The 13,235-nt window shown below is 33.8% G+C and overlaps 2 protein-coding genes and 1 non-coding gene across 7 annotated transcripts in view; 2 read left to right on the top strand and 1 right to left on the bottom strand.

The window, feature by feature from the left end:
• The window catches only part of LOC123716486 (mitogen-activated protein kinase kinase kinase 11), a 37,179-nt gene extending 34,773 nt beyond the window's left edge, over positions 1–2,406 (bottom strand). For both annotated transcript variants that reach the window (XM_045672251.1, XM_045672260.1), the window contains exon 1: positions 1,394–2,406. In XM_045672251.1, coding sequence (XP_045528207.1) covers positions 1,394–2,078 — 685 coding nt within the window. In that variant the 5' untranslated portion in view covers positions 2,079–2,406. The remainder of the gene's footprint in view (positions 1–1,393) is intronic.
• Positions 2,407–3,250: 844 nt separating this feature from the next.
• Positions 3,251–3,322, top strand: Trnaq-uug. Its single transcript has one exon. It is a non-coding gene; the product is annotated as a tRNA-Gln (tRNA).
• A 1,668-nt stretch (positions 3,323–4,990) lies between these two features.
• The window catches only part of LOC123715997 (protein PALS1), a 91,108-nt gene continuing 82,863 nt past the window's right edge, over positions 4,991–13,235 (top strand). The window contains exons 1-2 of one of the 4 annotated variants that reach the window (XM_045671482.1): positions 4,991–5,094; positions 6,634–6,691. In XM_045671482.1, coding sequence (XP_045527438.1) covers positions 5,029–5,094; positions 6,634–6,691 — 124 coding nt within the window. In that variant the 5' untranslated portion in view covers positions 4,991–5,028. Of the gene's footprint in view, positions 5,095–6,620; positions 6,692–8,223; positions 8,378–8,534; positions 8,551–13,235 lie in introns of those variants that run through there. The other 3 variants (XM_045671567.1, XM_045671654.1, XM_045671738.1) reach the window with 3 other exon arrangements.

Here is a 13,235-nt window from a genome sequence, read left to right as displayed (position 1 = left end):
ATAATATTATTCTGAATATGATAGGTTTGAGAATGTTTCCGTTCTTAGAAGTCCGTCTTCTTCCTATTTAATAAAAAAAAAACTATGTTTATATTTCATAAATCTGCCGTAAACTATACTAATTATAGAGTTATAGAAGGCAAAATACTGTTCATATGTATACCTTAATGTCCAAAACAATAAACTGACTTTTTATAGTTTCTATAATCAGGTTAACCATTGCTATATTTAGACTTTTAGTTGTTACATCTTTATTACATGTTATATCAAGGGAGAAGTTATCTATAAAATATAAAGATAATCAGTTCAATTAGTGATAACTATACATTGAAACTATAGATTTTTAGAATTCTAACAATAGATTGAAAAAACTTGTTCGAGCAGACAAAAAAATGAACCACACCAAGCTTTGATTGGTGTTAAAAGCTAATTTTAGTTTTTAATTTACTTATAGATAAACTATCATATTATATTTATTTTAAATAGCATTTAAAATACCTTGTATTTCACAACTTAAAGTTTTTTGATTATGGTTACAAATATTGTACCATTAGACCTTTAAAACATAGTAATTATGTTGCAACAATATTAAAATAGATGACTTTGAAATCTATCTTATCAAAAATGAGTAATTTCCTCTGTGATAACAGTAAGTAGGGTATAACCTTTAGGTAGAAGGAAGGATGATCAGGTTGTCAACCTTAAGGTAAACAATCTATTGTTAAAAAGGAAGTGAGGTGATTGCACTTTGTAATTGTTAAAAATGTTTGAAACATTATTTTCAGTCAGAGCAATGACTTTTACCAATAGGTTCAAGTTCTCTAGTTCTAAATTCTAATTGTTATCTCAAGTTATAATCTAATTTAGTTAAATGACAAACCTCATACAGAAGAATTATTATTATTAATTAATTATCATATTATTATTATAATTAGTTAACAGCTCTTGAAACTAGATTTAAGTATATTGCAGAATATGGGCCTCAGATTGTATAAGAATGAAGAAGTGTATATGTATCAGAACCATATATTAAGCAGAATATAATGGAAATCCATACTATATTTCAAGCCATATCTTTTTTAAATTAGCATTCACTTTCATATATTTAAAACAATTGGTAATTATAAAGGAATCATTATTGAATATTATAATTTTAGAAAAAAAGAAGACTACATTAATAAGGCTTCAGTATGGTTATAAGCTAGGCTTGCATGATATTAAATTTTAAGGTCAAAGTCCACAAGTATTTAAACTTAAATGTGAAAGTTGTGTATAAATTATTGACCGACAGATTAACATATAATAATAATTCTCCCCTGTTTCTGGTGGTTTATGAATAAAGCTACATAATATAGGTAATCATAAAAGATGAGCTTACTTTTCTATTACTCACCATTTGAGCTCTTTAAGTCTCGATGAATGAGAGAAATAGGTGCATCGACGTGGAGATACGCCATACCGCGAGCGACTTGAATAGCCCAGTCGACGAGAATGCCAGGTCGTATCTTCCGCCCAGATAGCACCCTATTAAGTGGGCCACCACGAGCATACTCCATCACCAAACACAAATTAGGCTCTTCCAAACAAACACCTTTTAACGACACTATATTTTCATGCTGCAACATCCAAAACAGTTTTGCTTCTTGCAGCACACTCTCTTTGATAACTTCAATGTCCTCATTTGCGTCCTGGCGTGCGGCCTTTACCGCTACCACTTCGTCATTCCAATAACCACGGTACACTTTACCAAAACCGCCCACGCCGATCACCTCCTCGAGTTTAAGCTCAGAGAACGACACTCGAGGGGGGTCCACATCTCCTATGACAGACGTGACGGCCAGCGGGTCTTCTTCTGTCACGTATACCGCGGGAAATATTCCCACACGGTCCCCAATCTTTCCCGTCCACCAACCCTCGTCACCCGATATGTTCGCATCTTTAGACAGGACCTCGACGATCTCCCCCCGGCGAAGGGAGAGCTCGTCTTCCCCCTGCGCTACGTAGTCGTAGACGGCGGTAAACAGAGCGAGTGGGGGACGGTTTTCCTCAGCCGCCATAGCCGCTGGCCGCGGCGGCATCACCCCGGCCGGACCATGGAGCTCCCCCTCTCTTAGACACCACGACACCGCTGCCACCTCCGCCCACTAATGTACATAACTACAAAAATTCAGAGCGTTTGGTTATGATCACCGTATTATTCCGCCATCTTTGTTTTCCACATCGATCATGGCGATGGCGGTGTTTAAAAGCGTTCACCACGGTCAGACACGTTCGATAAATAGCGCCCCGGCAATCGTTTCGGAAAGGAGATTTTTTTTTGGCTTCGCTGCAATAATGTTAATTATTTCTCATTCATCTATTACGTTATTGAATAGATGGACGAAATGACAACCTTACAACAGCGAAGTCAGTAACAAACTGTCATACATAATGTTACCATATCGTTTATTTGTGAACTGTCGCTCTAACATATTTTTTTTATGGTGGCAAGATATACAGAAACTTTTGAAACTGAATGATTTTTCTTATTTCATAAGTTTTTTTAAATACAAAATACTTTTGAGTGCCACATTGTTTTTACTAACATAACATCTAAAATTATAATTTTATTACAATGTCTCTGGTTTGAACTTGAGTCTATAATAAGAAGTTCTGTGTCAAATACGAACTCTTTCTGTTAGTTGTTATTCCAATTCAGCAATAGATGGCACAACGACACATTAACAAACTATGTTTATATTTTTTTTCTTATAATTATAGTATTTTATTTAGATTGTTAAGGAAAAGAAAACAATAAAAGGAAGTTTTTGAGGAACAGTTTATCTGTACTTGCGGTTTAGTTATACTTTCAGAGCCAAGCGACGTAAATTAGTTTTGTCTTTACAATACATGTTTAAAATAGTACCCAATAAAGATTTTTATTTATTTATAATACTTGCAGCAACTACTTACTGTATTTAGCTTAATTTGATCAAATCAAGTCAATCCCTATGGTAAATTTTAGTGATTAAACTTTAATTTTAATTAAAAACTATGCATCCGTCATACCTAGGGTAGGTTAGGGGAGGTAGTCTAATTAAATATTTACACCTGTCAGCACTAAGTTTTTTAGCTTAGCTTCTACAAGTTCATTTTAGGTGATTGTTTTTATAACTGTTTGTTTGTTATACCTTAAAATAATGCAATATCTTAAGGTATAAGCATACGAAACTATTTTAATCAATTAGTTGTTTCACCTTTAAGCGTATCAGGTCCCATGGTGTAATGGTGAGCACTCTGGACTTTGAATCCAGCGATCCGAGTTCAAATCTCGGTGGGACCTAGGGAGTTCTTTTTACACTTTTGATATTATATGTGAAAAGTTAATATTTTGTCCTCTTCAGCTGAATATATTCAGGAACGCCTATATTAATAAAACAATATTATATTATTTGCAACGTCAGTGTAGTGAATGTAGGGATGCTGGGTAGGGAGCATTATTGATCGGGCGAAAGTGGGATAGATGTATCCATTCGCGGCTTACACCCTGCCAGCGAGACGTGGGACCGCTTCTAAACCTCAAAAAACACGCTTAAATACATCAAAAATAACAATTTTACAATCCAAAATCGCGCTTTTACGTCCCCGTCCGGAATATCGCGAAAAATACACAAATAACGACACAAAATAAGCAAAAAAACAAGTGAGAAACCCCGCAAACTGCAAAATGAGAGAAAATTCGACAATACATCGCCCACAATAAAAATAACTGAAATCACAAATTAATTAAAATTATTTAACATTAACACAAAGTGCCGCGTTTATATCACTATGATATTATTGTGTTTGTTATGTGAAATGATATAAAATAATTATAATAATGGCCGAATTACCGCCTGGTTGAATATTAAAATGTGCTATGAACGTATCAAATGGTTCCAAATACTTGAAATGGTGCTGGGAGAAACGTTGGTACGGGTTAGAAAAAAACTATTAATTTAAAACAATTTTTTATTTTAACGTTATTATAAAAATTAGCAAGATGAACACATTCAATGCACCTACAACGCAAATAAATGCGATTGATAAAGTTACAACAGTGAAATGCAAATCCGTTGATTTAGAAGGATATGTTATTATTGTTGTTCAAACGAAGGATAATAAAATAAAATTATATGGTAAGTCTATTATTATAAGAACACTATATCTTTATTATTCTAAATATATATATTTCATTTTGCTTTCATTTAATAATGCTTATTATTTTGCCGTAAAGTGTTTTATATTATTTAAATATTCACGGAAGCTTTAGAGACCATATATATAATATCCTATTTATTATCACAACAGAATTAGGTATTAAACCTGGCAAAAATTATACTATAATTTATTGAATTAAAATTGTCTTCTAAGACCACGTGATTGACGCCAAGTAATAATAACGGTAATGTAAATCACAGGAGAAAAATTATGATAATTACTGAGGTCTATATTCTCCTGGATAATGTTTCTTTCGAAAGGTGCTTCGATAGCGGCTATTGTCGTCTTTACTAGACCCAAGAGGCTAATTTATATTAAAGTCATCGTTCTAATTGTTAATAAATTTTATTTATTACACGCTCAAGAACGTGAGAAGGATAAGTCATGCTCAACTCAATTTGATTCCTTTTTCAATCAATTATTCGATTCATTATTTTTATATATAATATATTCCTCACGTGCAAACCCTCACTTTTACACCACATATAGCCGAATTAGGTATTATGAAATAAATAAAAGCTAATTATTTATTCCCTAGTACCTTTGCTTAGCAACAATATTTGGTTTAATTTATATATAGCTGCTTAGTATTATCTAAATACATAGCTCCCTCCAGCATAACAATACACTATTTATTTATCTAATTCGAAAGTCATACGATGTGTAACTATGTAGACCTTCCAGCTCTACATCAGGCAACAGCATCTCCGTTCCGTTTTTAATGCAGTTTTCTGAATAGGCTCGCCATCAGCTGGAAACTTCGACAACTTGGAGCTGGCTGACGAAATAATGGACGTCAACGAAACCAGGCTGGAAGATATGTCTCGTACAGAGGTTTTGAGTCACATACATGAGGTATATCCAATTTAATTAAATTAATAATTATATATAAATCAAGCTCCCTAAGATTACAAAAACGTCTTCCTCATTGCTGAAGGTCGTGTTACTGTAAGGTTCCTGCTACCCTGCTGGTGAGATCTCTCCACATTGTTTGGTTTGTAGCTTCCCTTAGCGGAACTCTTTTTATGGAAGACCGGTGAGAATTGTGACTTGATCACATCAGCGGGATGGCGATCTGCCCGCGGCCTTTTGCCTTCCATTTTGCCGACGACACCCAGTTTGTCCAGTTATCTGACCAGATACCTACCTATATCAAGTTATTTTTTCATATTTCATACGACACTTAGGGCGCCATTATCGCTTATAAGCGACTATGTATTTTATCACTCAAAATAAAATTTCCGAAGTAAAAGAAAGTTTGTTTATCTCAATCTTTTCCTAAGAATAGTGGATTACATCATATTATAATAATATATTTCGCTGAAGATCATGGGTATAACCGTATCCCTTATTTCTTGATAAAGCCACTTAAGAGAGACATTAAGAACTGGCTCCTCTCCAAATAATTCAAGATCCACAAGTCTCCTTTGATTATCTTCATTGAAACAGGATATTGTCAAATATAATTACTAGATACTGTCTTCATACATTTACTTTGCCCTGGGGAACAAAGTCTTAAAAGCAAAATCTATTATGTTCAGGAAGAACAAAAAAAGGTTATTCTAGCTATTATTACTAGGATATTAACTACAATACATATACAATTATACATATCAAATTAAAGATATTGTTTAACTATAACTTACATTAAGTTATAGTTAAACATTGTTTTACTGTTCACGAAAGTTTAGAACGTTATAATCTTTTCGCGAAAATATTATGAATTTGGTGAAACAGAGTTATTATTATAACCGCTCTTTATTCGTGTTTAAACTGTTGTATTAACTTTTTAGGGTTATAAAACTAAAACTATCTTTATGGTTGTTGCAATCTATATCAGGGGAGGTAAAATTAGGTTAACGAGTATTACTAAATGACAAAATAATTTAAGTAGAATAAGGACAAACTCGTGTTTTTTATATTGTTTTGCAAAAATTCTGAAACAAATTTACAGTTATAGTAAAGGAAGTCAAAAATGACAACAGTCGTAATAGTGCTTTACGACTTTGTATCCCGGGGCAAGCAACGTATTATATGTTGACTCGCGGAAATAGTATTTGAACGTAATGGGCTTAGTTGTAATATTTTATGTGAATTAGCTAATTTTGAGGTGATTTTAATTTATTCTTTATAATCAATAAAAGTTTACATATATTATATTTATACAATTCCGTCTAAAGTGAATGGAGGCTTCTGGAATTTGTATTTTGTACACGTTTTTCTCACCCAATCTTTGAGAAGTAAATGTGTTTGAGTATGAAGAACACATAAACAGACATTAAATCGTGTTCTCTATCGGAAATCTCATAAATTCAACATTTTTAACACATTTCTGCTTACATTCAATGTCGTAATTACTTTTTCAATTTGTTTAAATATAGTATTTTGTTACAGTGTATATCATCGTGTGTTATCAAACTACGAGTTAAGAGGAGGAGTGAAACGAAATTGTGTAAGCATTAAGTAATATTTAGTTATAAGTAGTTTTTGCTAACTTTTTTATTTAAGCACAATAATAAATTATTACATAGAATAAGTAATATAAATATACTAAAAAATAGATAAATACAAAAAGTTGTCTATACACAGCAAAATAATAATCGATCTTCCAATTGCAGGAAATATTGCGCCTGTTATTTTTTTGTTGGCAATGATAAAAGGCATCAGTTAAAACTCTTGACAGGCGTATTTTTTTACGATTTTAATCACGTTTGAACGCGTATCATATTTGTTATTTCTATATAAATACTTAATAACTATAATTGTTGTGTTCCTATTTCATCATCGGACGTCGAGGTGGTACGGGTGGAATTTTGTATTCTGCCACGACTCAGCGATTTTCAAGGCAATTTATGCCGCGCACCACCGCTATGTGGAACCAGCTGCCCACTGAAGTATTTCCGAACCAATTCGACTTAGGGTCCTTCAAGAAAAGAGCGTACAAATTCTTAAAAGGCCGGCAATGCACTCGCGAGCCCTCTGGCATTGTCCATGGGCGGCGGTATCACTTAACATCAGGTGGGCCTCCAGCCCGTTTACCCCTATTTTATAAAAAAAAATCATAACAAGTAAATGAAGCTGTATAAACAAAACCGATATGTGGTAAAGTTATTTTGTAAACCAGATACTTATATAAATTACAGTCCTATATAAATTGAAACACAATATCATATAATAAAAAAATGATTATATCCAATCATCGATAATACAATTGTAGAACTCTTTCCAATAATGTGATTAAAGGCATGGCTTCTATACAATGCTGCTGAAATATTAACCATGATATAAGGCTAAAATAGCTTTTATTTTGAAACAATAAGACCTATATTACAATAGCAGTTAAATGACTTAGGTAATGTAGACTACATTTGAAAAACATAAAGAATTTAATTAAATAAAGTTCTACTGCTTGCTAGACTACACCAAAGTTAGAACCATTTCAAATTAAGTAAACATGTTCTCCATTTTCGCTGGACACAGCCTTTGAGGTTACAAGCAGTGTTGCCACTTCCGTGTATTCAGCTCTCTTTGAGAAATCTTTTAATGATGGTGAAAATTTCAGTATTTTAACAAATTGGTTTTAATTGTGGGTGTAACGATGTTAAGCACATCTTTAAATATCACTTTGAGCGTAAATTTATCTTACTCGGAATCGAAGGCACATAACATTCAGATAAGATTCCTGGCAGAAAATTGAACTTATTAAGCAATTCTAATAATCTTAGTAGAAGTTTAATACTTTAAATTAGTATTATTCTCTAAGAATAAATAAATTTATGATTGTGTTGTAGGTCAAATAGATATAACCAAAAAAATCTCGTTTTTAACTTAAAAATTAGACTACTATTAAATGTGTATTGTAATTTCTTGTTAAATTTATTTATTTAAACAATTTGAGTGGATATTACTTTTGAATATGGCAGCACATCATATAGCAGTCCACGGTGAGACAGAGATAGAAAATTTGTCGACGGTCGAGTCATCGTCGCTCGGCTATTTAGTATTTACCGGTGTTTCAAGTGAACAATATTATTGAAAAACAGTTACTCATGTTTTGGCCAAAACCATACGTTGGATGTGAATGTGATTATACTAAAATGTGTTAGTTCTGTGATGCTTTTGTGACCAGTTTCTTGAGGTGAGTGACCTCGCGGCTTTGGCCTTAACTGCTGCAATTTCTTAAGCCTTAACTGTAATTTTAACCAGAAAACGCAACTAAAAACTCAAACTTAAAGTGAAATTCATAACTTCCGTGTAACACTGATGATGTGGTCATAAGGTTAATGGGACTTTCACTTAATTGAATTATAAGTAGGTATCTGTTACTAACTTGAAAGTGCTAGTTCATTACTAGATTGTCTCACAAATTACTTATTAATTGGAAATTATATACATAAGGAAAACCATAACTTGTATTGATTGATACAATGTTTAAACACAGAAAAGACAGACGTCACAATATAATAAGAATCTTTATATTTAAACACGTTTAACTGGCTTTAAACATCGAGTTATTTAGCTGGTAAAACTAGAAGGATGTACGAAGAATCCTTGCTCCTAGTTTGCCTCACCGTACCTAAATGATCTATGAAGATTACTTAGCTTTTTACATTAGTCGTGTTGTTCAAAAAACACGTAAAACTAAAAACTACCGTAACTAAAGTGTCTTATCAAGACTACGGTTTACGTGTCATTGTCAATTAGGTATGTTTCGTCACTGATTCAAACGTATGTAATCACGTCTTTAGATAAGACTAGTCGAAAACGTGAAATTGAGCTTTACAGTTAGGTTTATTTCGACGGACTAATTGGTCAATTTTGTTTTAGTGTAACATAGTCACCGTACCGTTACTGACATCCGTAGTCGCGTGTGTTATGTGAGGCTCGTACACTTTTGACGACAGACGTATATGAAGTCGATTGAAAATACATAATATAATACTTTAATATAAACTCAAGCAACCAGGGTACGTGTCTGCTTTTGTATAACTAGTCAAAATACAATAGTAATGGTATATTTTATTTGGTACAATTAGCGGACATAACTTAAGATTTATTATAAAACTAAAGCGAATTAGAAAGGTTTCCTTACATCTGGGGCATACTATTTTTGCAATTAAAACTACATGGTAAGCAGTCAGATAGACATCAAACTATATACGAATACTATTCCGGATTACGTTCACCTTGATAATAGAGCATTAGTAGAATATGTCATTATCCAGTGAAAAATATTTTTTGTTAAAATTGGGGCTTGTTTCAAACTTAAAACAATGGTTTAATTAGCGTTTGCGTTACTGAACTATCATACTTGGCATACAGTCATGATTGCGGAGCAGCCATTGTTTGCAATTTACCACGTAAAAGTTGGTTCAACAACTATTGTTTGATGCGTTGGAATTTATTGTATCATTAATGTAGTGCACAGAACATGACCACGTACTTCGAACTCTTGGATTACTGGCGATCGGCAATTTGTATACACCGGAATTGTTCTATAACTCGGTCACAATTTTGTCTTGATTAGTGTCAAAAAATTAGTTTGATATGATGCTATAGAAACCGTATACTTTAATAGTAGCATTTAATTATTAATTAAAGAGCGGTACACGTTGAACCTTAAGAAAGCCTTACCCTTAATGACCGACTCTGGGTACTGTTATGGTTTGCAAAATGAATGATGCATGAATATGGATTCGCTAGCAATTTTCTTCGAGTTTCTATCTGAACCATTTAGACGAAAATAACACAGATTTCAGAATAATTTTATTTCAGTTTGTTCTGGTGCAAATTGTGCCTGCATAAATCGCTTACTCTTGATTTCAATACGGAATAGGTTATTGTAATTTCAATTTTATAAACATTTTTGAAATTTCCTTGAAATAACTTGTATCTTGGGAAGTTTATGCTTGTACACTAAATGCTATTGTAAAAGTATATGTCGTAAAGCTCTATCTGCTTATTACGCTTTTATTTAGACTTAAAACGAAGAAAATGACAATTTTTTTAATAAATAACCTGACTCGCCAGCCTTTTAGTAATCAGTCGACTATATATCTGGATTTACGTTTTTAAACTATTAATAATGGAACTTTACATCATTTCTTCTCGCGATGCCTTCATACCTCACCGCATTCCGCCTTGGCGTGGGCGGTACATTGTTAAACGCAGACATATTTAATAAATATATATTTTATTATTTGAAGCGAAATACACCTACGTTTAATACATTAATTCGATTGTAAAGTTATAGTATTGAAAGATTTAAAACGATCCTGTTTCTTATAATTATCTCCGTTAATATTGTGTCCATCAATGATCAACAAGGTGGATTACAGCCTTTTAAGTTCACAACTTCTCGACGACGTAACTTTTTTTATATAACAGGAGGCAAACGGGCAGGAGGCTCACCTGATCTTAAGCTTAATCCGCCTATGGAAACACACATTGCCAGACAGCTCGCATGTGCGTTGCCGACCTATTTTCTTGAAAGACCTTAAGTCGAATTGGTTCGGAAACACTTTAGTGGGCAGTTAGTACCACATAGTGGTGGTGCGCGACAAAAACTGCCATAGAAAACGCTCAGTTGTGGAACGACGGACGTTGAGAGGATACGGATGGTTATACGATAGTTTTTCACGATAAATTCGATTCGATTTGGTAAAATTTATCAGTTTCGTTAAACTTTGGATGGAAATAATCCACGCTCTAAATAAGCATTAGGCTACCCCTGCTCATTTATAACACGTCATAATCCCAAGCAGAAAAGCCGCTTATCATACGCGTCACAAAATGTATCATCACAGATATATTTTTTTAGTCTGTGAAACCAAATATTAAGAGGATAACCATAAGACCATAAATCTGTGAAAAAATAAGTAAGTACAATTGTTTATTTGTTTTTTTTTTAAATATGTACAAAGCGTATATATTTTGTAACGTTTCATACATATAGGTGTGTGTAGGCTTCAAAATATACAATGTTGAATGATCTGCAATAACTATATACACCAATATATAGTAACATACATATATTTATCAATCAAGCACCCGTTTTCGGTACTCGAAAAGAGTTCGAAGACACTCTTCTTAAAACGAAAGCCAGTGTCGGAATACTTGGTGTTGACATATCGTGCGACGTTCAATGTGGTGGTTATTTGGAGGGAAAGGCTAAATGAGCCTCAAAAAAGCTTGGTGTACTCAGCAAGGCGAGAAGGTACTTCACTCCGGGACACCGCTTGCAACCCTATACAGCGCAAATAAAGCCCCACATGGAATACTTTTCTCACCTCTGGGCGGGAGCTCCCCAGTACCAGCTCCTTCCACTTGACCGTATTCAACGGAGAGCGGTTCGAATCGTCGATGACCAATCCCTCCAAGCGGCTTGATGCCTTGGCATTGCGTAGAAATGTGGGGTCACTCTGCATCTTCTACCGTATTTACCATGGAGAGCGTACCTAGGATTAATACCTGCAGCTGAGTTTTATCATCGGACGTGAAGGCAGCATACGAAATTCCACCCGTATCCCCTCGACATCCATGATTCCACAACTGAGGCACTTTATGCCGCGCACCACATTTCCGAACTAAATCGACTTGGGCCCTTCAAATAAAAGAGAGTATCAATCCTTAAAATGCCGGCAACGCACTCGCTTATATACTTGTTAGAGCCCTCTAGCATTGAGAGTGTCCATGGGTATCACTTAACTTTAGATGAGTTTGCTCCCTGTTCTATAAAAAAGGGAAGACACAGGTTCTATATCGGTTTCACCAGTCGTAACTTACTAGTAGGTTTTACTTTACTATAGGCATTTTCTACGACTCGTAACGTACTTACAGAACCCTGGTCAAAGTGTTTTAATGTACCAATCTGATAGATTTTCTGCCTATGCACCCTTAGAAGGTGTTCTAAACTTAGTCTGTTGTTTGTACGGCGGATGAAGATCGTCGCATGCGCATATGAAGTAGACAAGACACGAGACGTACCTTTTACTTTTTTGTAATTGTGTACCGTTCCTTGGAATGTAGGAGACAGTTTACAAACAAACAGTTGCTCGCATGCTTTGAGATTTTTTTTAACCCAGATAAAAAGCTCTCACTTTTTTTTGTTTGTATAAAAAATTTCAGTAATGTTAGTTGTACCTAAATTGTACCGACAATATAGCCTGAGACGTAAATAGAGTTAAAATCAATTTAGAAGTTTTAGAGTTTATCGATTACAAAACACCAAATCTGTCCTTTTATAATTAATTATCTAAGCCTCATTTATTATTTGAAACATTCATCCATCTTTAACACACACTTAAAGTTATATGTATACAGAAAAAAATATAAATAAATTATTTATTATAAGTATTGAGCCTCCTCCAATGGCTCCATCTCTCTCTTATGTGGAGCATTTTTCTCCCAATATTCTCCACCATTTCTTTAAACTCGTCAGCACACCGTGCAAGAGAGCTTTCCACCTTTTTACCCGCTTAATACATTTTTTTTTAAAATTATAATTCTAGATAATTCCCCGACTATGTAGTCGTCGGAGGTATTAAATAGCTTACGTATGGTATTGATAACTCGGATGATTAAACACTACTATCTATATCTATCTATTAACAACTTTTTTTATGACTTTTACAACAAATCCCAGAAAGATGCCTCTTAACCTAATGTTGAACATTATTTCCCTTAAATTCGTCTGTGTTACTTTTATGCCCATAGCTTGTTCAGTGTTATATCTGTCGTATCCATACATTGGACAGTCGGTCAGAACATGTATCACCGTCTCTTCAGCTGTATTGCTACAAGGACAGGCACTTTGTCTAACCCTGAACCTGTAAAGATACGACAAGAATCCACCGTAACCTGTCAACATCTGGGTAATTAATCCATAAGTTGCATAATATTATTAGTAGAGCTTTATTAATGACTCCATACAAAAATTGGTTAGTTAACATTTCTTAATATGAGTATTCGATTTTAAAATTAATAACATTGTACTC

This window comes from Pieris brassicae, chromosome 1, assembly GCF_905147105.1.
Source record: "Pieris brassicae chromosome 1, ilPieBrab1.1, whole genome shotgun sequence".
Taxonomy (NCBI): domain Eukaryota; kingdom Metazoa; phylum Arthropoda; class Insecta; order Lepidoptera; family Pieridae; genus Pieris; species Pieris brassicae.
The sequence above is the reverse complement of the archived record's forward strand: the minus strand, read 5'-3'. Positions and strand labels throughout refer to the sequence as shown.